Source organism: Saccopteryx bilineata, chromosome 12, assembly GCF_036850765.1.
Source record: "Saccopteryx bilineata isolate mSacBil1 chromosome 12, mSacBil1_pri_phased_curated, whole genome shotgun sequence".
Lineage (NCBI taxonomy): Eukaryota > Metazoa > Chordata > Mammalia > Chiroptera > Emballonuridae > Saccopteryx > Saccopteryx bilineata.
In genome coordinates, this window is record NC_089501.1 from 29,382,102 (window position 1) to 29,405,535 (window position 23,434).

At 34.8% G+C, this 23,434-nt stretch overlaps 1 protein-coding gene across 10 annotated transcripts in view; it reads left to right on the plus strand.

Moving 5' to 3' along the window:
* Positions 1-23,434, plus strand: part of EYA4 (EYA transcriptional coactivator and phosphatase 4) — a 292,335-nt gene that overhangs the window by 215,928 nt on the left and 52,973 nt on the right. For 4 of the 10 annotated variants that reach the window (XM_066248201.1, XM_066248198.1, XM_066248200.1 and 1 more), the window contains exons 4-6: positions 8,533-8,657; positions 10,018-10,086; positions 18,697-18,789. In XM_066248201.1, the coding sequence (XP_066104298.1) occupies positions 8,533-8,657; positions 10,018-10,086; positions 18,697-18,789 (287 nt within the window). The remainder of the gene's footprint in view (positions 1-8,532; positions 8,658-10,017; positions 10,087-18,696; positions 18,790-23,434) is intronic. The other 6 variants (XM_066248203.1, XM_066248202.1, XM_066248206.1 and 3 more) reach the window with 2 other exon arrangements.

Here is a 23,434-nt window from a genome sequence, read left to right on the forward strand (position 1 = left end):
TAGTAAGTGTCCCTGACTGAACAGTCAGATAGTGCATGTTCTAAGAATTCTTGTGGCACACCAATTGAAAACACTTCTTTAAGGGAGTTCAGATAGAAATCTTGGGAGGAAAAGAAGGTGACCTTTAAATATGATAACAACTGGTGTAAATTGGGAAAGATAAACATGCATTGAGTTTAGTAATTTTTCAAAAACCACTCATTATTTTATATTGCACAGATACACATTCTTTTTTTTTTTCAGAGACAGAGAGAGAGAGTCAGAGAGAGGGATAGATAGGGACAGACAGGAACGGAGATGAGAAGCATCAATCATCAGTTTTTCATTGCAACACCTTAGTTGTTCATTGATTGCTTTCTCATATGTGCCTTGACCATGGGGCTACAGCAGACCAAGTAACCCCTTGCTTGAGCCAGTGACCTTAGGTCGAAGCTAGTGAGCTTCGCTCAAACCAGATGAGCCCGCGCTCAAGCTGGCGACCTCAGGGTCTCGAACCTGGATCCTCCGCATCCCAGTCTGACACTCTATCCACTGTATCACCGCCTGGTCAGGCAGATATACATTCTTGATTGTGGTTTCACACAGTGAAAGAATCAAAGTCACTTCTTAAATGGGAAACATACAATTTATGATAGAAAAAATTGAGCTCAGGCATCAGATAGACCTGTGATCAAATTCTGGTTCTGATCTTTCTACTTACATGATGTAAGCCTCACTTTTTTAATCTACAAAATATTGGAAAATAATGTGTATCTGAATGTGTTATTGCAAAGACTAAAGGAAATAATATTAATATAAGATGTATCATATAATATACATTAGTAAAACTGGTACTGATTAATCATTTTCTGCTGTGGAACTGTAAGGTAAATTTCTTATTTTATATTTACATTTTGTATAAACTAGACTTAAAAAGAATCATATTTTCTTTTTTTATTGGATCAGTTTTTATATATTGTGTCTCAAGAAATTTGCTATCTAACTTGTATTATTTGGCATAATACTGTTCATAATGTTCTCTTATTATATTTTAAATATCTTTAATATCTCTAATGATCATCTGGATTTGTAAATTATCTCTGTTGTTCATAGATTTTCTATTACAGTGATTTCTGCCTTTTATTATTTCCTTTTTTTATATATAATTTTATTTTTTTAATGGGGCAACATCAATAAATCAGGATACATATATTCAATGATAACAAGTCCAGGTTATCTTGACTTTCAGTTATCTTGCATACCCATCACCCAAAGTCAGATTGTCCTCTGTCATCTTCTATCTAGTTTTCTTTGTGCCCCTCCACCTCCCCCTTTCCCTCTCCCTTTCCCCCCTCCCCCCGTAACCACCACACTCTTATCAATGTCTCTTAGTTTCACTTTTATGTCCCACCTACATATGGAATAATGCAGTTCCTATTTCCTTTTCTATACTTAACTTTGGGTTTAACTTGCTTTTCTTTTACTAGTTTCTTAAGATGGAAACTTAGATCACAGATTTTAAACCATTCTCCTTTTCTAATACAGATATTTAAAGATATAAATTTCTCACTAAACCACTGCTTTATTTGCATACCACACATTCTGATTTGGTGTTTTCCTAAGACTTCCTTTTTTAGAGAATTTTAAGTTTTACAACAAAATTGTGAGGAAGGAACAGAGATTTCTCATATAACCTCTGCCCCCACATATACATAATCTCCCCCATTATCAGCATCACCTACCTGAATGGTGCATTTGTTACCAAGTATGAACCTACATTAACACATCATAATAGCCTAACATCTATAGTTTACCTCACTTAGGGATAACTCTCAGTGTTGTACATTCTGTGAGTCTGGACAAATACATAATGACATGTATCATTACAATAACATACAGAATATTTTCACTGTCCTAAAAATTCTGTGTACTTTGCCTGTTCATTCCTCCTCTGTCCCAACTCCTCATAACTGCTGATCTTTTAATTTTCTTCTTAGCATTACCTTTTCCAGGAATTCATATAGTTGGAATCATACAGTATATAGTCTTTTCAGATTGGCTTCTTTCATTTAATAATAGACATTTAACGTCCCTCCATGCTCTTCATGGCTTGATAGCTCATTACTTTTTAGTGCTGAATCATAGTCCATTGTCTGAATGTACCAGAGTTTATTTATCCATTCGCATACTTAAGGACATTTTGGTGGCTTCCGAATTTTGGCAGTTATGAACAAAGCTATTATAAACATTTGTGCGCAGATATTTGTGTGGATGTAAGTTTTCAGATCCTTTGGGTAAATATCAAGAAGCACGATTGCTCAATCATATGCATAGAGTATGTCTAGTTTTGTAGGAAACCACCAGAACTTCCTAACAAAGTGGTTGTACTGTTTTGCATTCCCATCAGCAAAGAATAAGAGTTCCTGTGGCTCCACATCATTGTCAGCATTTGATGCTGTCACTATTCCAGGTTGTGGCTATTGTAATAGGTAGTGATGATATCTAATTTTAATTTGCATTTTCCTGATGACATGATGTGGGACAACTCTTATTGTGCTTATTTACCATCTGTATATATTCTTTGATGGGATGTCCGTGGAGGTCTGTGGTCCATTTTTCAGTGAGTTGTTTTTGTATAGCTTAGTTTTAAAAGTTCTTTGTATATTTTGAACAGAAGATCTTTATCAGATATGTCTTTTGCAAATAGTTTCATGCAGTCTGTGATTTATCTTCTAATTTCCTTGACATTGTCTTTCTCAGAGCAAAAATCTTTCATTTTAATTAATTCTCGCTTATCAATTATTTCATGAATCATATCCTTGGCATTATCTTCAAGAATTTTTATAGTTTTGCTTTTGATATTTAGATCTATGATGAATTTGGAATTAATTTTTGTGAAGGTTATAAGATCTGTATCTAAATTTATTATTTTTGAATTTAAAATTTTTATTTAGAAAATTAAATTTAATGGGATGACATTGATCAATAAGAGTACATAGGTTTCAGATAAACATTTCTATAGCATTTGAACTGTTGATTATGTTGTATACCCATCACCCAAAGTCAAATCACTTACCATCACCTTATATTTGTGCCTCTTTATACCCTTCCCCCACCTACTCCCTTGTGTTCCCAGATGCCCCCTCCCTGGTAACTGCTTCACTTTTATCTGTGTCCATGGGTCTCAGTTTTATATCCCACCTATGTGTGAAATCACATATATTTTTTAGCTTTTTCTGATTTACTTATTTTACTCAGTATAATGTTCTCAGGGTCCATTCATGTTGTCATAAATCACAATATGTTGTCATTCCTTATGGCTGAGTAGTATTCCATTGTATATATGTACCACATCTTCTGTATCCAATACTCTATTGAAGGACACTTTCAATGTTTCTATGTCTTGGCCACTGTAAATAATGCTGCAATGAACATGGGGGTGCCTTTATCTTTATGCACCAATATTTTTTAGTTTTGGGGGTAGATAACCCAGTAGAGGGATTGCTGGGTCATATGGTAGTTCTACTCTTATTTTTTTATGGAACTACCATACATTTTCTATAATGGTTGTACTAATTTGCGTTCCCACCAGCAGTGAATAATGGTTCATTTTTCTCCACAGCCTCTCCAACACTTGTTATTTCCTGTCTTATTGATCATAGCCAATCTAACAGATGTGAGGTGGTATCTCATTGTAGTTTTGATTTGCATTTCTCTAATAGCTAGTGGAGATGAACATCTTTTCATATATCTGTTGGCCATTTGTAAGTGTTCTTGGGAGAAATATCTATTCAGGTTCTCTCCCATTTTTTTTTTTTTTTTTTTGTATTTTTCTGAAGCTTGAAACAGGGAGAGACAGTCAGACAGACTCCCGCATGCGCCCGACCGGGATCCACCCGGCACGCCCACCAGGGGGCGACGCTCTGCCCACCAGGGGGCGATGCTCTGCCCCTCTGGGGCGTCACTCTGTCAAGACCAGAGCCACTCTAGCACCTGGGGCAGAGGCCAAGGAGCCATCTCCAGCGCCCGGGCCTTCTTTGCTCCAATGGAGCCTCGGCTACAGGAGGGGAAGAGAGAGACAGAGAGGAAGGAGAGGGGGAGGGGTGGAGAAGCAGATGGGCGCTTCTCCTGTGTGCCCTGGTCGGGAATCGAACCCAGGACCCCTGCACGCCAGGCCGACGCTCTACCACTGAGCCAACCGGCCAGGGCTTCTCCCATTTTTTAATTGTACTGTTTCCTTGTTTGTTGCTGAGCTTTGTGAATTCTTTATATATTTTGGATATTAACCCCTTATTGGAACTGTTGTTTGCAAATATTATCTCCCATTTGGTTGGCTGACTATTTATTGTCAGTTTCTTTTGCTGTGCAGAACCTTTTATTTTGATATAGTCCCATTTATTTATTTTTCCCTTCCCTTGCCTTTTGGGTCAAATTCATAAACTGTTCTCTACTAAATTTATTATTGTGGTTGTCCTGTTGCTCCAACACCATTTTTGGACAGATTGCCTTTGTTCCATTTTATTAACTTTGCTTCTTTGTCAAAGATGAGTTGACTATATTGAGCGGGTGATGTGTTGTCATCATTTTGTCCTAAATATTTTCTACAGTCACTCCAACATCTCCTTTAGTGCATAAATTATTTAGAAGTGTGGTATTTAATTTTAAAGTATTGAGGATTATTTTGGGTATTATATTATCATTGTTTTTTATTTTAACTTATTGTGATAAGATACCACATTTTGTAAGATTTAATTTAAAATCTAGTGATACTCATTTTATGGCATAACATATAGTCTTTTCTGGTGGACATTCGTATGCACATGAAAATAATGTGTATTTTATAATTACTGGATATTAGTGTACTAGGATTGTCAAGTCACATTAGTAATACTATTCAAATCTTCTGTGAATAGTATATTATTAAATATGTATAATTAAATTTATGGAGTGACATTGGCTAAGAAAATTATATAGTTTTCAAGTGTGCAGTTCTGTAATATATCATCTGTATACTGCATTGTATTTTCACCTTGCAGAGTCAAATCTTCTGTCACCATGTATTTGACCCCCTGTTCCCTTTACTACATACACCCCACCTCTCTTTCCCTCTGGTGAACACCACACTATTGTCTCTATCTATATGTTTTTGTGTGTTTGTCTCATTTGTTTATTTTTTTGCTTTTAGTTTTATATCCCACATGTAAATGAAATCATATGGTTCTTGACTTTTTCTGTCTGGCTTATTTCACTTAGCATGATAATCTCAACATCTATCCATGTTGTCACAAATGGCAGTATTTCATCATTTCTTATGGCTGAGGAGTATTCCATAGTATATATGTAGCACATCTTTTTTGTCTGGTCATATAGTGAAGGACACAGCAGTTACTTCTATGTCTTGGCCACCATGAATAATGCTGCAGTAAGCACAAGAGTGTATCTTTGCAAATAAATGTTTTCAAATTTTTCAGGTAGATACCCAGAAAAGAGGTTGCTGGGTCATATAACTCTATTCTAAGTTTTTTGAGGAACCTTCATACTGTTTTCCATAGTGGCTGTACTAGTTTATATTCCCACCAGCAGTGAATGAGGGTTTCTTTTTCTCCACAACCTCTCCAACACTTGTTATTACCTGTCTTCTTGATATTAGGCATTCTAATAGGTATGAGGTGGTATCTCGTAGTTTTGATTTGCATTTTCTTATTAGCTCATGAAGTTAAGCATTTTATACATCTGTTGGGCATTTTTTTTATTAAATGAGAGACTAGGAGGCAGAGACAGACTCCCACTTGCACCCTGACTGTGATCTACCAGGCAAGTCCCCTACTGGGCGATGCTCTGCCCATCTGGGGCTGCTGCTCCATTGCTCTGTAAACAAGCTATTTTAGTGCCTGAGGCAAGGTCACAGAGCCATCCTCAGCACCTGGGGCCAACTTGTTTGAACTATTTGAGCCATGGCTGTAGGAGGGAAAGAGAGAGAAAAAGAGAAGGGGAGAAATGGAGAAGCAGATGCTTGCTTCTCCTATGTACCCTGACCAGGAATTGAACCCAGGACTTCTACATACCAGGCCAACACACTACCACTGAGCAAACTGGCCAGGGCCATCTGTTGGACATTTGTGTGTCTTCCTGGGAAAATTGTCAGTTCAGGTCCTCTGCCCATTTTTTTAATTCGATTGAGTTTTTTTGTTTGTTTTAACTGTTGAGTTGTACGAGTTATTTAAATATTTTGGATATTAATGCCTTGTTGGGGGTGTTGTTTGCAAATATCTTTTCCCATTTGGCTGGTTGTCTTTTGATTTTGTTGACAGTTTCTTTTGCTGTAAAGATGAATTTTAGTTTCAATAAATGGTGTTGGCAAAATAGGAAAGCCACATGCAAAAGAACGAAACTAGAATGTTGTTTGTTACCATATAAAAAATTAACTCAAAATAGCTCAAAAACCTATATATAAAACCTGAAACAATAAATTACATAGAAGAGAACATGAGTACTAAATTTATGGACCTTAGTTTTGGAGAGACTTTTATGAATTTTACCTCAAAGTCAAGGTAAATGGAAAAATAAATGAATGGGACTATATCAAACTCTGTGTGTGTGTGTGTGTGTGTGTGTGTGTAAAATTTACTTTTTGTCTACTTTTTATTGTTTACTCTATGAAGCATGTTATGAAAGCTACAACTATGATCATAGATTTTTTATTTTTTTCTTTAATTATGTTAGTTTTGCTTCATGTGTTTTGAAACTCTGCTATTAGGTTCATGAAAATTTAGGATTGCTATGTCTCCTGGGGGGAAAAATGTGTTATCTGCTAATACACTTCTTCTTGAGGCCTAGTTTGTATGATATTGTTATAGCCCAAACATTTATATTTATTATTTACATGGGATATCATTTTTTGTACCTTACCCTGAACCTATTAGAGTCATCACTGTTCAAGTTCCCAGCAAGCAGACCTTGAAATGGTGATGATGTCAGAGTTTGTTGGGTTGTGCTATCAGCAGTTATAACTTTGGGAAGATAAAGGGAGCATGATTGGCCTGAGAGGCATTGATCTTCAGTGCAATTGCAACAAAGGTTTCAGCTGATTTTATGCAGGCTCTGGAGTCATGTGACCCTGAGATTCAAGGTAATAGGCTTTATGGCCCTTTATGGACTAGTCTGTAGTTAAAGGCTACTTTCTAAGAGGTGTGATGTTGGGTAAAGTGAATCGGTTTAGTTGAGGGCAAATCCTGGAAAGAAATTCATTTGAGAACTGCCAGTTAGTAACACTCCCAACAGCTATAGGAATAAACTTTACTGTCATAGAACTAGGAGTCTGGGCAGCTCACCATCGTATCACAGTGTGCTTAGATTTAAAGTCCTTTTGTTATAGATACCCAAAAGGTGAGACTTGGTTACTTCATCCAACATGACAATATTTGTTTTTTTAGTGGAGTGTTTAGTTCAAGATATTTATTGTAATCACTGATACATTGTGTTTGAGTGTGCCATCTTGCTATGTGTTTTCTATTTTTCAAATGTTCTTTTTTTTTTTCTTTTCCTGACATTTTTGGGGTTAATCCCATTTTTTTAAAGTTTTTCAGTAGTTTTATTGATTTTGTCATACTTCTGATATTTTTATTAATATTTAATGATAGGTATTACTTAATATATCCAAAACTTGCTTCTTATCTGTTTATTATAACACCATATGCTAAATGAAAGAATCTTAAAGAATATAATTTTTGTGCTGTTGTCATGTATATTATTTCTATACCATATTATAAAGTATACATTTGGCTCTTTCATGAATTAAAAGAAAAATAAAGGATAATCTTTTGTAGAAATAAAACGTGCCTGCTATTTACCTTCCTGACAATCTTTATTCGTTCCTGTAGATCTGAGTTTTAATCTGGTTACAAATAACAAATTATGAGGATTAACTACGGTAGAAACTTTATTAATTTTTAATGAACTGGCATGTTTACCAGTTTAACCAAAAAGTCTTAGCTGTTGGTTTCATTTCTTGTTATTGTTACCTCACATTCATGCTCAATAAAATATATATGTAGTTTATTAAGAAATTATTGCTAAGCCTGAGGTCTCTAGTTCAAAACCCCAAGGTTGCTACCTTGAGCATGAGATCATCTATATAACCCTATGGTCACTGGCTTAAATCGAAAGGTTGCTGGCTTGAGCCCAAGGTTACTGGCTTAAGCAAGGGGTCACTGGCTTGGCTAGAGCCCCTGGGCAAGGCACATATAAGAAAGCAATCAATGAACAACCAAGGTGCTACAACTATAAGTTGATGCTTCTCATCTCTCTTCCTTCCCGTCTCTTTCTCTCACAAAAAGAGAAAGAGAGAGAGAAAGAAAGAAAGGGAGGGAAGGAGGAGAAAGGAGAGAGGAGAGAGGAAAAAGAAAAGGAAAAAGGAAAAAGGAAAAAGGAAAAAGGAAAAAGGAAAGGAAAGGAAAGGAAAGGAAAGGAAAGGAAAGGAAAGGAAAGGAAAGGAAAGGAAAGAAGTTATTGCTGAAATTCCAACTTCTGCTCTCTTGCTTCCTGCTCTAACAGGTCTATGGAAATGCAGGACCTAGCAAGTCCTCATCCTCTTGTTGGAGGCGGTGATACTCCTGGTAGCTCCAAACTGGAGAAAGCTAATCTAAGTAGCACATCAGTCACCACAAATGGGACGGGAGGTAAGTGTACAACCTTGAAGACACCCAGAATCACATATTATTTTTGCTGCAATTTCATATGTTAGGGATTTACTAATAAATAAATATTTCATTAGCAATAACATAATCAGCATTATATTGAAGAATGTTATTTATTGTTCTGTTTGCTTTCTTGAAACTTTTGCTTTTCTTCTAAAACTGGAAGCATTCAGAAAGAATAGACAGTCCTAGACATTTGAAGGCCTTTAATGAGGCTTCCTTTTCTTGCATTTGTCATTGTAAATATTTCTTTATATGTAGAAAATGTGCCCAAAGATTTTCACTGGATTGTACAAAAAAAAAGGAAGACAAAGAAAATAAATTATGTTAATTTCTGGTTTTGTTTTGAATTGCAAGAAAGAAAATCTACCCCATATTTTTTCTTAAAAATAATTTTGGAAATAGAAAAAAATCCCTATCTGCTGCAATTTTCTTTTCAAAGAGAATAATGCCCAGCAAGAATTTAGAATAGGAATTGAGTATTTTTTCCAGATACCTTCTCATTTGATTAGTCCATAATTATTCCATAGCATACAGCAACAGTCAATTATTTCAAATATTCTTCCCTATTGTTTTTAGAAAATGCATTCAACTTGCCAGAAAATATTATCTTATTTTTGTATCAGAATACATAGACTACATATATATACACACATGAATGTATAAACTGCAATTTAAATTATTCTCACTCATTTTGAAGTTTTGTAGATCTAGTTGTTTTATTCAATAAGTGATAAATTATAGGAAATTTGTTTTAATTTCCAAACGTCATAGGACTAGAGATCAGCATTTGCCACATCATATTTTCTTTTAAATTTTCAATAAATATTTATGAAATTGATACACCTCTTTACATTTATTTGAGAATAACAGTACCACCTAAAATTTCCTTTGTAAAGTTGTGTGCATTGCAACTTGCCTGTATTTAATAATGTTTTACCCCAGGCCCTTTGTAGATTAACATTTTTCTTGTTGATAATGTTTATTTGTCTCTAAACATGCATCTATAGTTTCAGCTAATTAATTATAGTATTGAAAATTTATAAGATTATTTAGTGATGACTTCTGGAGTAAAAACATTAATATTTGAACCTTAGCTTGATAGAAATAATACGATTTTTTAAAAATCATACATCTGGAATCAGACTTTGGAGTTCACTAATTGTCATGTGTATATATTTAACTGAACTAAAACAGATCTGATAAACTAAAATGTAAAAGTCATGCCATACAGTTATAATTTTTGGCAAAAAGGTCAGAAAGCAGTGCAGGCATGGAAGACTATTGGTGTACACTGAGCAGGCATTCAGACAATGAACCCTTATACTGTTCCTATCCTCAGGGGACAACATGACTGTTTTAAACACTGCAGACTGGTTGCTGAGTTGCAACACCCCCTCTTCCGCAACAAGTATGAGAGACGATGGTACACTGCATGTGTTTGGGTGTGTGGATTTGCCCTTCTGGTTTGCTTTCTGCTGCTATTTCTCTCTTTGCACCTTTTATTCTGTGTCCAGTACTGTAAAGAAAAAGGAGAAATGAACATGCCTTTTAATTATGTATTGGTAACAGTTGGCTCTGGTTTTTGTATCAGCTAGTATTCTCTTTTTAGAATCTTTAAATCAACCAATCAAGTATTTTTTTCTAGATTTTTTCATAATTTTGCAAAAATGGGTTCATCTGTTTTTCTAACTACATATCAATTTACTGAATGGTTAATTGAGCGCAACAGACCTGTCAGAGCTTTTGAAGCAAGACTGTACATAATACAAGCTCAATTATCTTTTAAACCTGTTTCTTTTCATATTTAAATTGGCTTTTTACCATGGGAAAGATATTTACTATTTTAGAGTCTTTGTTAAATATTCTAATTAAAGTACTTCAGTATTAATATTTAAAATCTCATCATTTAAAAACCATCAGTGATGAAAGGTATATATTTTAAATTATAAATTAATATCATCCTTTATAATGTCTTGATCTATAGACATTTATTATATTCACATATGTAATATAAAGTATAAACAAACTTTTCCTAAACCAAAAGTTAATATACTATCAAAATTAAAAATTAAAAACAAAACCATAACACTATGGTGGGACCACCCAATTTTAAGGTTAAAAAGAAGAGCTTACTACCTATCTGAAATGTGCATTACAAGCAAGCAGTTAGGCTAGGCATAGTTTGCCTGGACCTTACTGTATCTCAGATTATATTAGAATATATGATATATCCCTTACTTATATATTTGTAATTTTAGTTTCAATTTTTTTCAATTCTATACTTAAAATATACTTTTCATACTTAAAAGTATATTGCCAGAATTTAGTTCCTCTTAATTCTAATTCATGGGGATTTTTCTACAAAGAAACTGGTAGTAACTATTGTAGGCTTCATAGGTTATAACTGCCTCTGTCTCCACTACTCATAATGCCATAATAGTTCAAAAGCAGTCACAGATAATACAGAAATGAACTAGTGTGGTTCGGTTGCACTAAAACTCTATAGCCCCCGAAATGTACATTTTATATTATTTTCACTTGTCACAAAATATTCCAAAATTGATGGCTTTTAAAAACATTTAAGTTGTAAAAACTACTTCTCGCTCACTGGCTATTCTCTTCTAAAGTAGAATTAATACAACACAGGCAACCTTATACTAATTAATATAGATGTTGAATATTTAGTAATTTTTATCTAATCTTAACTGGAAACATTTTTTCTGAGCATTACACATCAAGGTTTTCGGGTGCTTAGTGTTAATGTTAAATGTCGTGCGCTCATGTGGGAAGAACAAGGACTTGTGTGTCAGGACCACAGATCTGGACCACTGCACTTATTGTGAGTGTCTCCTTGGCCAAGTTACTGAACCTTTCTGAGCTTCAACTCCTTTCTATGAAAGAAGGTTGATAACACTTCCCCCTGGCAAGTGTTATCTTAAATTCGATATTGTATGTATGTTGCTTGATGATAAATACCAGAATATTGCCTTGTTAAATTGATAATTTGATAATAATTAGGCAACAAATCCTTAAGGAAAATGAAAAAAGAATGCATTCTATTTAAATACTCTCCAATTTTTAGTTAGATGTTAAATTCTTCTTCATTTAGCCTGACACAGGCGGTGGTGCAGTAGATAGAGCTTCGGACTGGGACACGGAGGACCCAGGTTCAAGACCCCAAGGTCGCCAGCTTGAGCATGGGCTCATTGGGTTTGAGCAGGGTTCACCAGCTTGAGCCCAAGGTTGCTGGCTTGAGCAAGGGGTCACTCAGTCTGCTGTAGCCTCCCGGTCAAGGCACATATGAGAAATCAATCAATGAACAACTAAGGAACCGCAGCGAAGAATTGATGTTTCTCATCTCTCTCCCTTCTTGTCTGTCCCTATCTGTCCCTCTCTCTGTTTCTGCCACAAAAAAAAAAGAAATTCTACTTCATTTAGAATATGTAAAGTGACTACTAAAGGCAAACTTTTAGTAACAAAATGTTACATATACTTTGATAACTAATGATATAGTCTTGGTAGCACGTTTATATGAAATTTTTAATAAATTTTAATGATTTATGTTTAATATTTATAACATAAACTAAGCATTCAGTGCATAATCTCTCTCAATGAGAGTAAACTATTTTATTTTTAATCCTTGGTTTTATTTTTAGTATTTGATCATTATTAAAAATTATTATAATAAAAATGGCAGAAGCTAATTTAGTATCTTCTTAAGAACTTTCCGTTAACTTTGAGGTTTTCAAAAAGATTATTTTAATTATATAGTTTATACTACTATGAATGAATTCATAGTATCATCTTAATAACCTACCATGCTTCATTGGTGCTGTTTAAATATATTACTTTAATTAAAAATGTTTTATCGCCTTAATCCTAATTATTTAATTACATCTAAAGATTTATATTGAGGATAGATTTTCTTTTCAAATGTTTGTCACTTATAAAATTGTTAGAATATAGAACTATTAATTAAAACGATCATATCTCAGCGTATAGATCAGTGATTAACAAACTTCTTCTATAAAGGGTCAGATAGTAAATATTTTAGGTTTTGCAGAACATATGATCTCTGTTGTAACTATTCAACTTGGCTATTGTTGGACAAAAGCAGCCATAAACAATATGTAAACAAATGAACTTGGCTGTGTTCAACTAAAGCTTGATATGTGAACGCTGAAATTTGAATTTTACAACATTCTCATGTCACAGAATATTTTATTTTTTTGATAATTTCAACTATTTAAAATGTAAAAATTCTTAGTGCGTGGGCTATGCACAAACAGGCCACAGGGAAGATTTAGCACATAGGGTTTAGTTAGTCAACCCCTGACTGATACAGATAAATATGTACTATAGCTATAGTATACACACTTCATGTATCTGCATATTCATGCATGTATATGCATGCCAACTATATTAAAGTTACTTTCAGATAGAGGAAAGATTCTAATTTGCTTAATGGTGTCAGATTCATGATTAACTATACTTTATATACAAGTATACTTAGGGAGTACTTAAGATAGAGTCTCAAAATTAATTTTCACTTTCTCAATTAAAAATGCACTAAGTTTGTACTATAGTCCAGGCTCTGTGCTAGGAAATGGAAACCCATGACCTATATAGAACACCATACTGGCCATCAAGAAACCAAAAATCTAGCAGAGGAAAAGAGACCAGAAAAATAATGAGTGCATAATTGGTTCAAGGTGGGTGCACAGTAGAGGAATGGAATATTTGATTCTACAGAGAGATGAAGAAAATACTTCAAAGTGGTTTTGGGACCAAAATTAGACATTCTGATCAGGTTTATGGAGTTTTCTATACAGGGGTGTGCCAAAGGAGGTTAATAATAATGATAATAAATATAATCTCTAATAAATAAATAATATGAGAATAAACTCTTTTTCAAACTCACAAGTATAAATCTACTTTTGCCCCCCCCATATTTAAAATCTATATATCATGGAAAAGAATCTTCCAGAATATTTAGTATATCCATGATTGACTCACATGTGATGAATTTGTTTTTGAATGTTTTATATATATATATGTGTGTGCCATAGAGCCACTTGCTATTGTAGCTCTATATTTTTAGATTTGCTTTTTGGAATGAGAACCATGAATTGCTTCATCAAATTATTTCACAAAATTAAATATTTTGTGAATAGTTAGGAATGAAACATACTTGGAGCTCTATGGTTTTAAAGTGGATATATTGATTTAGACAGACATTAATCATAGGCTTAATTTTATTGAAACTGGCAGGCAATACTATTCCCTAGCCAGTGGTAGAATTGTATCCTTCCTGATCTAACTCCTTCTGAAATTCTTTGTAGAACCTAAACCGTCAATGTTTAATTTTGTGGTTCAGAAAGGAGTGTATACATATGTGTGTGTATGTATGTATGTATACATATATGTATGTATGTATTCATATATAGTATGTGCTCTTTTAAGCAGACACTGGTTTAAATACAGATTTCTGTAGATGAAATATACAATGTAAATTACTTGGGTCACCTTCTCTTTCAAGGAATAATCTTAAAACAGACTTTCTTTAAAAATATACACATGAATGTTATACCAAAGTTCTTAAGGTAAACTGAAGGGACATAATTAAATTTGCTTTGAAAATATGTGTATGAGGAGATGAAGACTGGGATGTGAAGAGAGGAAACCAGTGATTTAGTAGCCATAGCTGACACTGGACAATAATCACATACAATGTTGATTTTGTCTGTAGAGTATTTTAAAGGTAAAATAATTTAGCCATATCAGTATATTAAAATTAATTTAACCCTTTAAATAAAAACTATGTGGCTCTATTTTTAAAAAAATATAAATTGCAAGGGGATAACTGGAGGGGAGGGGGACCAGATAATTCAAGCATTTCTTGAAGTAATGTTTCTGTGTAATGTGCTTTAGTTTTGTTATTTTACTCTATTGGAAATGAACCCTTGTTTGGAGCACGTAGATGGTGACAGAACTCATTAACCTAGGACATTAAAATATAATTGCTGCTTTTGAAATCAAAATATTTATTTTGTACATTTGAGTGTTGTTGACAATATGATACTTTTCTCCTGTAGAAGGTTATCGCTCCATTTTAGAGTCTGTAATGATGTTGTTGGACACTACCCTGAAAACAAGTCCAAAGGCCCATTTAACTTCTGCTTAAATTTCTCTTCCATCTAATTTTCTTACATATATTAAGAAAAACAAAATATAGTTAAAAAATCTATTTGATCATGACATAAATATACACTGGTAATCATTTGTAATGAGGATTTTTACAAGCTTTAGAAAATAATAAGATGCATAAAACTTTTTTTTCTAAATTGTTAAACATTTTTCCAATAGAGCCTAGCAATTAGTTCATTAAAATATGTTTTCTGCCCCTAGAAAAGTATATAATAGATCTAATTAGAGTATGGAAATAAAAGCAAAGACAAAAGAAAATTGAATACATTTCAAATATATTTGGACCTTTGATTAAATTATTTTATTTTTTTAGTTTTATCTATAATTATTATTTTACTTATATGAGTTACCTATTCTATAAATATTAAGATACTTTTTGTATTCTAGCATCTTATTAATAAATCAACTAATCATATAAAGAATGCCTATGTTTTCTACCTGAATTTTCTGTCCTGAAGAAAACAAATTGTTATTAACAAATATTACTTTATAAAATCAAACCAAAAGACTGCATCTTACTTGTAGTTTAAGAAATGTTTTTGATGCTCACTTAATGTGAAAATAATTTCTCTTCTGTAGCAGCATACTTAATTTCCCCCTCTTCTCTCATGTTCTACTCTTACCTGGATATAAATTTGCATTAATGTGCAGCTTTTCTTCTCCAAATATTGAGTTATTACTTTACAAACCATGCATTTTGGTACACTGAACACATCTTGATATTTAGGCTTCTCTCCCTATACTGTCTAGGGATACATTTTCTGAGTAAAATGCATCTTCTTTGTCTTTGACTACATACAGCCCTTTAAAATGTTAGAGAGATGTTTCCATTATAATGAATGCAACCAGAAACTCTCACTCTTCCTTTCCTTCCTTCTGCTTTTGACCACCTGAAACTTTCAAATTGGGGAGATTATAATCAACATCAATGCTACGCTTTTGAAATCAAGTCTGAAAGTTGGTATTCAACGTAACAAAACTAATCTTTATGTCTGGCTTCTAGAACTGTTTTATTAGACACAGGTCCCAGTCCCCTCCCCTCTTGCCAATGCGCAAATATGTAGAGAATGAATAAATGTATTTTACAAGTAGTCTTCATAGATTTAAATACGTTTAAGTAGGAATTCAGCCACAGTTAAAATTTGGAAGTTTCTCTTGTCTTAGTTTCACTGAAGGTTTTAGACTATGCCTTTTTTTGTCATAAATGTCAAGAATAAGACATTGCATCACAGAGAGCCTTTACACCCATCTAGATCACACTCTGGGTCATCTTTATACAGACACAGATTAAAGGAGTTCTTGGTTAGTGCTGCCGGCAAAGGTAGTATGGTTTAAAATTTGTGTTCTGAAACCACACCACCTTGTCTCAAATTTTAGGATTTACTAACTGCAACTGTAGGCAAATTATTTCACCTCTCTGTGCCTCTTTGTTTCCTCATCTGAAAAATGAAGATGATAATATTAACTACCTCATATGATTGTCATGAGCAGTAAATGAGTTAATATCTATAAAAAGCACAAAAAGAGCACCTGGAATGTAGAAAGTACCTTTGAAGTGTGCATTGTTATCTCCTTTTGCATTTGCTACTTCTTGTGTCTTTTAAAAAGTTTCAAGAGGCCCTGGCCGGTTGACTCAGCAGTAGAGCGTCGGCCTGGCGTGTAGGAGTCCAGGTTCGATTCCCGGCCAGGGCACACAGGAGAGGCACCCATCTGCTTCTCCACCCCTACCTCTCTCCTTCCTCTCTGTCTCTCTCTTCCCCTCCCGCAGCTGAGGCTCCATTGGAGCAAAGTTGGCCGTGGTGCTGAGGATGGCTCTGTGGCCTCTGCCTCGGATGCTAGAATGGCTCTGGATGCAACAGAGCGACGCCCCAGAGGGCGGGTGGATCCCGGTCAGGCGCATGCGGGAGTCTGTCTGACTGCCTCCCCGTTTCCAGCTTCGGAAAAATGAAAAAAAAATAAATAAATAAATAAAATAAAATGTTTCAAGAGAAAGAAATGAAAAACATACTTTTTTAACCTATTCCCAGATTTTGCAGTTTTCATTATTAACAAAGTGTGCCTAACTACTCCATCTAAAATAACCCCATTCTTACACTTTCTGAACCCATATGCAGTCACTGTCATGAACATAAGCCATTTTCATATGTGAAGACAGCCTGTTATGGTGAAGAGATCCTGATTTTAGAGCGAAAGACCTATGTTCAGATCTTAGCTTTAGCATCTGCAATGCAACAAGCCCCTCAGCCCACCAAAACATTAGTTTCCTCATGTATAAAATAGATATAGGGGTTCACATCGATCAAGCATTGTTTTGAGGATTAGCTAAATGTAAATAGTCTAAACATAGTAAGCTCCCAATAAATAATTATGCAGTAGTAAATAATTTTGTAGTGGTAAATTTCATTAGTGATGAGCTATTAGCATAATATGGACTACTATACAAATTATTACTAAAAAGTAGTAACCATGGCTCATTATCATCGTACAAATAATTAGACACTACTCCTCAGGTGGTTGTTGCTAAATAGGTCAACCTTAAATATCCCCTATGCTAGGAGACTTAAGCCAAGTTTCTTCACTTCCTCTTTCCAACTTCTTAAACTTCTTGTAGTTTTCTGAATCTTCCAGCAAATCTTCATGACATTATTGGATCATGGATACTAAATTAACCCCAGAGCTCACTAAGGGAGGTTCCAATCTATTCTGTTCATAATCATTACTGCATGTTTCTCCACTAATTAATTGCTTTTCTAACAGCGTAACCATGCTCAATTGTTTGGTGGGTACATGCTGACCCATTACAGTATTCTTCTTGTCACGTTTATTCTTGTTTGGCTAGACTTCAGCTTTCTTATGGTTTTCTGCTTGCTTCTAAGGCATTTAACTGTATCATTTTCAGGAATCATAAGAGGTGTTAAGTAGAAAATAATTTAGCTTATTCCCTTGCTGCTGTGATATATGTAGCAGAGCTTTGCCCACAAAGGGAAAATATGGTGTGACAAAATGAGAAGAGGCTTTTTCACTGGCCCCTCCCCCCACTCGCATCTAATAATGACAATAATGTGTGCCAGGCTACATCATTGCCAAGTGAGGATTTCACAAAAATATACCACCTCAAAATAAAAATAACATATTAAAGAGTTTTTAAAGGTATATTTATTGCTGTAGAAATTATCTCTTATTCTGTGTTTCTATATATATATATATATATATATAACTCATTAAAAGTTATTATGCCATTAAAATAAAAAGCCTAACACCTTATGTATAGCTCTTTCACCTTTTTAAGAACAGAAAATTTATTGAGTGTCTCATTTTTCACCCATCACATAAATACACCCATGGTTTCCTTATTTGAATATACCTCCATTGTACTCTTATGCACTCTTTTTTTTTTAATATCTTCTTGAGAAGAATAAAATATAAGCTAGTACTTCTCTTTGTTATGTTTTGGATTAGACATTCTGAAGACTGACTGATGGTTTCTTTTTTCTGTCTTTTGACTATAATATTAGAGTGTGCTTTAGGTGAGTTAAAAAATACAAATATGTGTATTGCTATTTCAACTATTTAAGGTTGACTGCCTTTAAAAGCCAGATCCGAGAGAACTGGTTTAGCCAGAGGATTTTTAGATTAAGTTCTCTACAAATGCATGTCCATTTAGAAGCTAAATTAACAAAACTCTCTTCACCAACTCTATAAGTTCTCTCTTGCATGACCATGGTAGCTAGAAAAAAACACTAGTAGAGCAGTCAGCATCTTTGATATCAGTCTAGATATGAGACTCACATGTACTTATTCTTCTACATAGTGTCTCTCCTTGCAGTCAAAACAGAGCCTTTGAACAGCAGTGAAACCACAACCACGACTGGAGATGGAGCGCTTGACACTTTTACTGGGTCAGGTAAAGCCTTAAGCTCGTGTGTTGTTACATACACCTTGGGGTATACGTGATTCTTCTAGTGAACAAGCTGCGTAAACACCAAAGCTGTTAGAACTGGGTTCTTTATAAATTTAGCGATGAATTTACTTTGAGAATTGATTGTCATAAACCATACCTTTTTTGGAAATTAAATTTAGAATCATTTTGCCAGATTTTTTTTTTTTAGTTGACAGCAAAGCCATCCCCCTGACTTTCTTATTAGAAATAAGCAGAGCTGGATTCCTTCATAAATATTTTATACCTTGTTTGGTTTAATAATCACATTGTCATAGTTTACTTTATTCCTTTAACTTCCCCACTTAGGTGACATAAAAACGGCCTTTCCTCCAAGATTCGAGATGTAAAACTATCCATTTGATTCCTTCTAAATAACCTTGTTTCCTTTCTGGGTTTAAAAAACCTCCTGTGTAAGCAGCTGAGTGACAAGTATTAAAGGTTAATGGGCTGCAGGAGAGCACATGCTGGATGCATTAGAAGCCAGCCTCTGAGAGCACTACTCTCACTCACATGCTTCAGAGAGAACAATCGCATGTCTTTACACATCAATCCTTTTTAAATCCAAATACCTGGTAACTCCCACGTGAGCACAAAGGACATGCGTTAAATTGACTTAGTTAAATTATAGTCTTTTGTTTGGTTTATTATCTGGTGAAAGGATTTTTTTTTTTAATGTGAGAAGGCATGTGTATAGCAGAAAGATGACCATTAAACCTAAAAAAAAAAGTATTTGTGGTCATTACAACTGGGTTCTGTTATTCTATTTTATTTTACGTTTATCCATGCTTTTATGTACAAAGATTTTATATGGGCACACTTCATGTAAAGAGTTGCGGTATGTCCTTGAGTATGATGTCATTAGAGCATAAATTGATTTTTATAGATATGGATGATCCCATTTCATGAGCTCACACAGCATTTGTTTTGTACTCACATAAATATTACCGCCCCAAACTGAAAGAAATAATCAGTCATACACTCTGTATAGAGATTCATATGTGCTAATCTACATTGTTTTCTAGCAATTCACTTGCCTCCCAGGAAACATATAGGTACCAACTAACTCTAGCATTTTTTATTATTCACCAAAACCCTTGTAAACTTTCTACAAAGTAAGTGCATATGAACATATTTTTAAGGAAAAGAACAGACTTAGTAATTGCTGACATACGTTAATAATACATCACAAGTTAATTAAAAGCTAAATGATAAGATTATAGAATGTCAACTCCACAAGGAATTTTAAAGATCTCTGATTCATTCTGTAAGCAAGAATACTGACGTCCTGAGAAGGTAAAGGCGGTTAAGGCCATACAGTCAAAGCTTCACAGGTCAGCACAGGTATAAATATTTGACAACAGCATTCTGGTCTGGAAAAAAAAAAAGTTCTCCAGTTTTCTTTTAAGAATTATCTAGCCCTGTCTGGTTGGCTCAGTGGTAGAGCGTCGGCCTGGCGTGCAGAAGTCCTGGGTTTAATTCCCGGCCAGGGCACACAGGAGAAGCGCCCATCTGCTTCTCCACCCCTCCCCCTCTCCTTCCTCTCTGTCTCGCTCTTCCCCTCCCACAGCCAAGGCTCCATTGGAGCAAAGATGGCCCTGGCGCTGGGGATGGCTCCTTGGCCTCTGCCCCAGGCGCTAGAGTGGCTCTGGTCGCAACAAGAGTGACGCCCCGGAGGGGCAGAGCATCGCCCCCTGGTGGGAAGAGCATTGCCCCCTTGTGGGCGTGCCGGGTGGATCCCGGTCGGGCGCATGCGGGAGTCTGTCTGACTGTCTCTCCCCATTTCCAGCTTCAGAAAAATAAAAAAAATAAAAAATAAAAAATAAAAAAAAGAATTATCTAGGACCACACTGTTCATTAAAGTAGTCCCTAACCATATGTGACTATCTAAATCTAAATTGATTAATATTTGGTACAAGTAACAAAAGTTACCTTGTCACACTAGTCATATTACAAGTGTTTAATAGGTACATGTGTTTCCTTTTTTTTTTTAAGTACATTTTTTTAAAATTTTTCTTTTATTAATTTTTAGAGAGGAGAGAGAGTGTGTGTGAGAGAGAGAGAGAGAGGAAGGGGGAGGGAGGAGCAGGAAGCATCAACTCCCATATGTGCTTTGACCAGGCAAGCCCAGGGTTTTGAATCGGCAACCTCAGCGTTCCAGGTTGACGCTTTATCCACTGCGCCACCACAGGTCAGGCAAAATAGGGGCAGAATAGGAGCTTGCTCTCATTTATTTATTTATTTATTTATTTAAATTTTATTTTATTTATTCATTTTAGAGAGGAGAGAGAGAGGGAGAGAGAGACAGAGACAGGGGGGAGGAGCTGAAAGCATCAACTCCCGTATGTGCCTTGACCAGGCAAGCCCAGGGTTTCAAACCTGCGACCTCAGCATTTCTAGGTCGACGCTTTATCCACTGCGCCACCACAGGTCAGGCTGTACATGTGTTTCCTTAGTGGCTTTCATATCGGACAACTCCGATATAGAACATTTTCAACACCATGGACCAAGTTTTTTAGGACAACAATGATTTAGGTCAGCAATTCTCAATAGTAGTACTACCTAAAAACTGGCGTATTTCTCATTGTGGAGCAGCTGTCCTCTGCATTTTAAGATGTTTAGCAGCATCCTTATCATCCATACCAGGATGACAGTAGGACCCTCCAGTGATGACAACCAAAAATGTTTCCATGTATTTTAAATGTACCCTGGCAAACAAAATCCCTACTTACCCTCCAGCCTCACCCCCCACCTCCCACCCCATTGATGGTCAATGTTCTAAAGTGCCATGATAATAAGAACAAACCATTAAAACTGCTTGACATCATACTCTGAGATTCTAATAATCTTTAAAAATTTGTTTTAATTAATTTTTAGGAAATATAGAAAATTTTGCTTACTTTTATAGGCAGAAATGATGAGCTATAATGAGTTGAGTGCTTTGGATAAGCACTCAACTAGATTTCTAGATTACTTAAATGGCAATGAGGAATAAAAGGTAGGTCTGCATGCCTTGTTTTCCAGAAATCATACTGGAGGTTAGGCTGCCTGTGTAGCATAATTCCAACTCACTTTAGATAAATTTTGTTATCAGTTATGTGCAGAGTGTTGTTAGAATAAAATGTAAAAAGTTAGTTAAGATGCACAATTTCTCCAAGTTTTATGTGAACATCCAAGTTTCCTGAGCCAAAGGTTTTATATTCTATATTTTGTTTACAAAATGAATGTATAGTCACTAATATAAAATTTTAAAGGTTGCACCTTTATACTGAAATTCATTCATTAGAGGGAAGATGCATCCTACATATTCAAATTTGTGTTCATGTATATGATTTTTTTCTGAAATAATTTTGTGCTTTGGTTTATTTAATAAAAGCTGCTATAGTGAATACTTCTTTTCATTATTTAATGTCTCTTTGGTAAAATCTTGTGTTTTACAGTCCTGAGAATAATTAGTTACAGGTTAGTATAGTCCAAGACTTGAGTGTACCAAAGGGAAGTTTTGTGAATCAGAGACAAAACACATGGTATTAAGCCTCATTCAACTATATTTTGTTGGATAAACAGAGTATTCACTATTGTGAATTACTGAATTGGACTGAATTTCCTGTGGAGTAACACTGTTGATACTATGTAATTTACATATGGTGCTCATAGTGTAGTAAAAAGAGTCTGTTCTCATTGAGATCACTTGAAAGTTTTAAACATTCTTTAAATCTGTAATAAATAAGTGGAAAATGAGTGGTCCATTGGTCAATGTACACTGCTCTCAAAAAGTAGGGGATATTTTACCACTTCATATTCATTTTGAAATATCTCCTACTTTTTGTGAACGGTATAATTTAAGGAAAAGAACAGACCTTGTAACTTGTTAAATATATTTAATGATTTTCAAAATTGATTATTATATTCATGAAAACATACATACTTTCTGAACTGTTGCTATGGAAACCATAATAGACTTTCATACTCAAGGTTTGCAAACCAAACAGCATTTTAAGCACATTAAATTCTACCTGTTTCTGAAGCAGCAGATCACAAAGATACTTAATAGCATTTTGATACAGAAAAATCTCATATTTCATCAAATAATTAGCAAGCTAAACCTATTTGTCACTTTTATAATTCTAAAAGTTTAGCTCCAGAATTATTATGAACAACTAAAAAAGGACATAGTACTTTGAAGTATAACTATGATTGATTAGACTAAACTAATTCCAGTGCTGCGTTGTGTACTACTTTAATCTTTTTGAAAAGTGAATGAACAGCAGATGGCCTAATAAAGACACTCTGTGTGCCTGCCCAGTATGCACTGGCTCTGAAGGGACTGCCTCACACTTCAGAGCCCATATATTTGCAACACATCCGTCTTAGTCAAGGCAGATGGTTAGAGGAAACTTCCAACTTTTGGATGTATTCCAGTTTGGGGCTGCATGTTGGGATGAAATATTAGTAGGACCCGACTTTCACCTTTATGTTCTTCTTGTAAAGGTTCTATCTCTGATAGTTCAAAACATTTTTGTAAACAAGATTACTGCTTCATTTTGCAATTATGTTTTTTTTAAGTATTGCATTATCACCCATGCTTTCCATGTATAGTATATTCCAATTA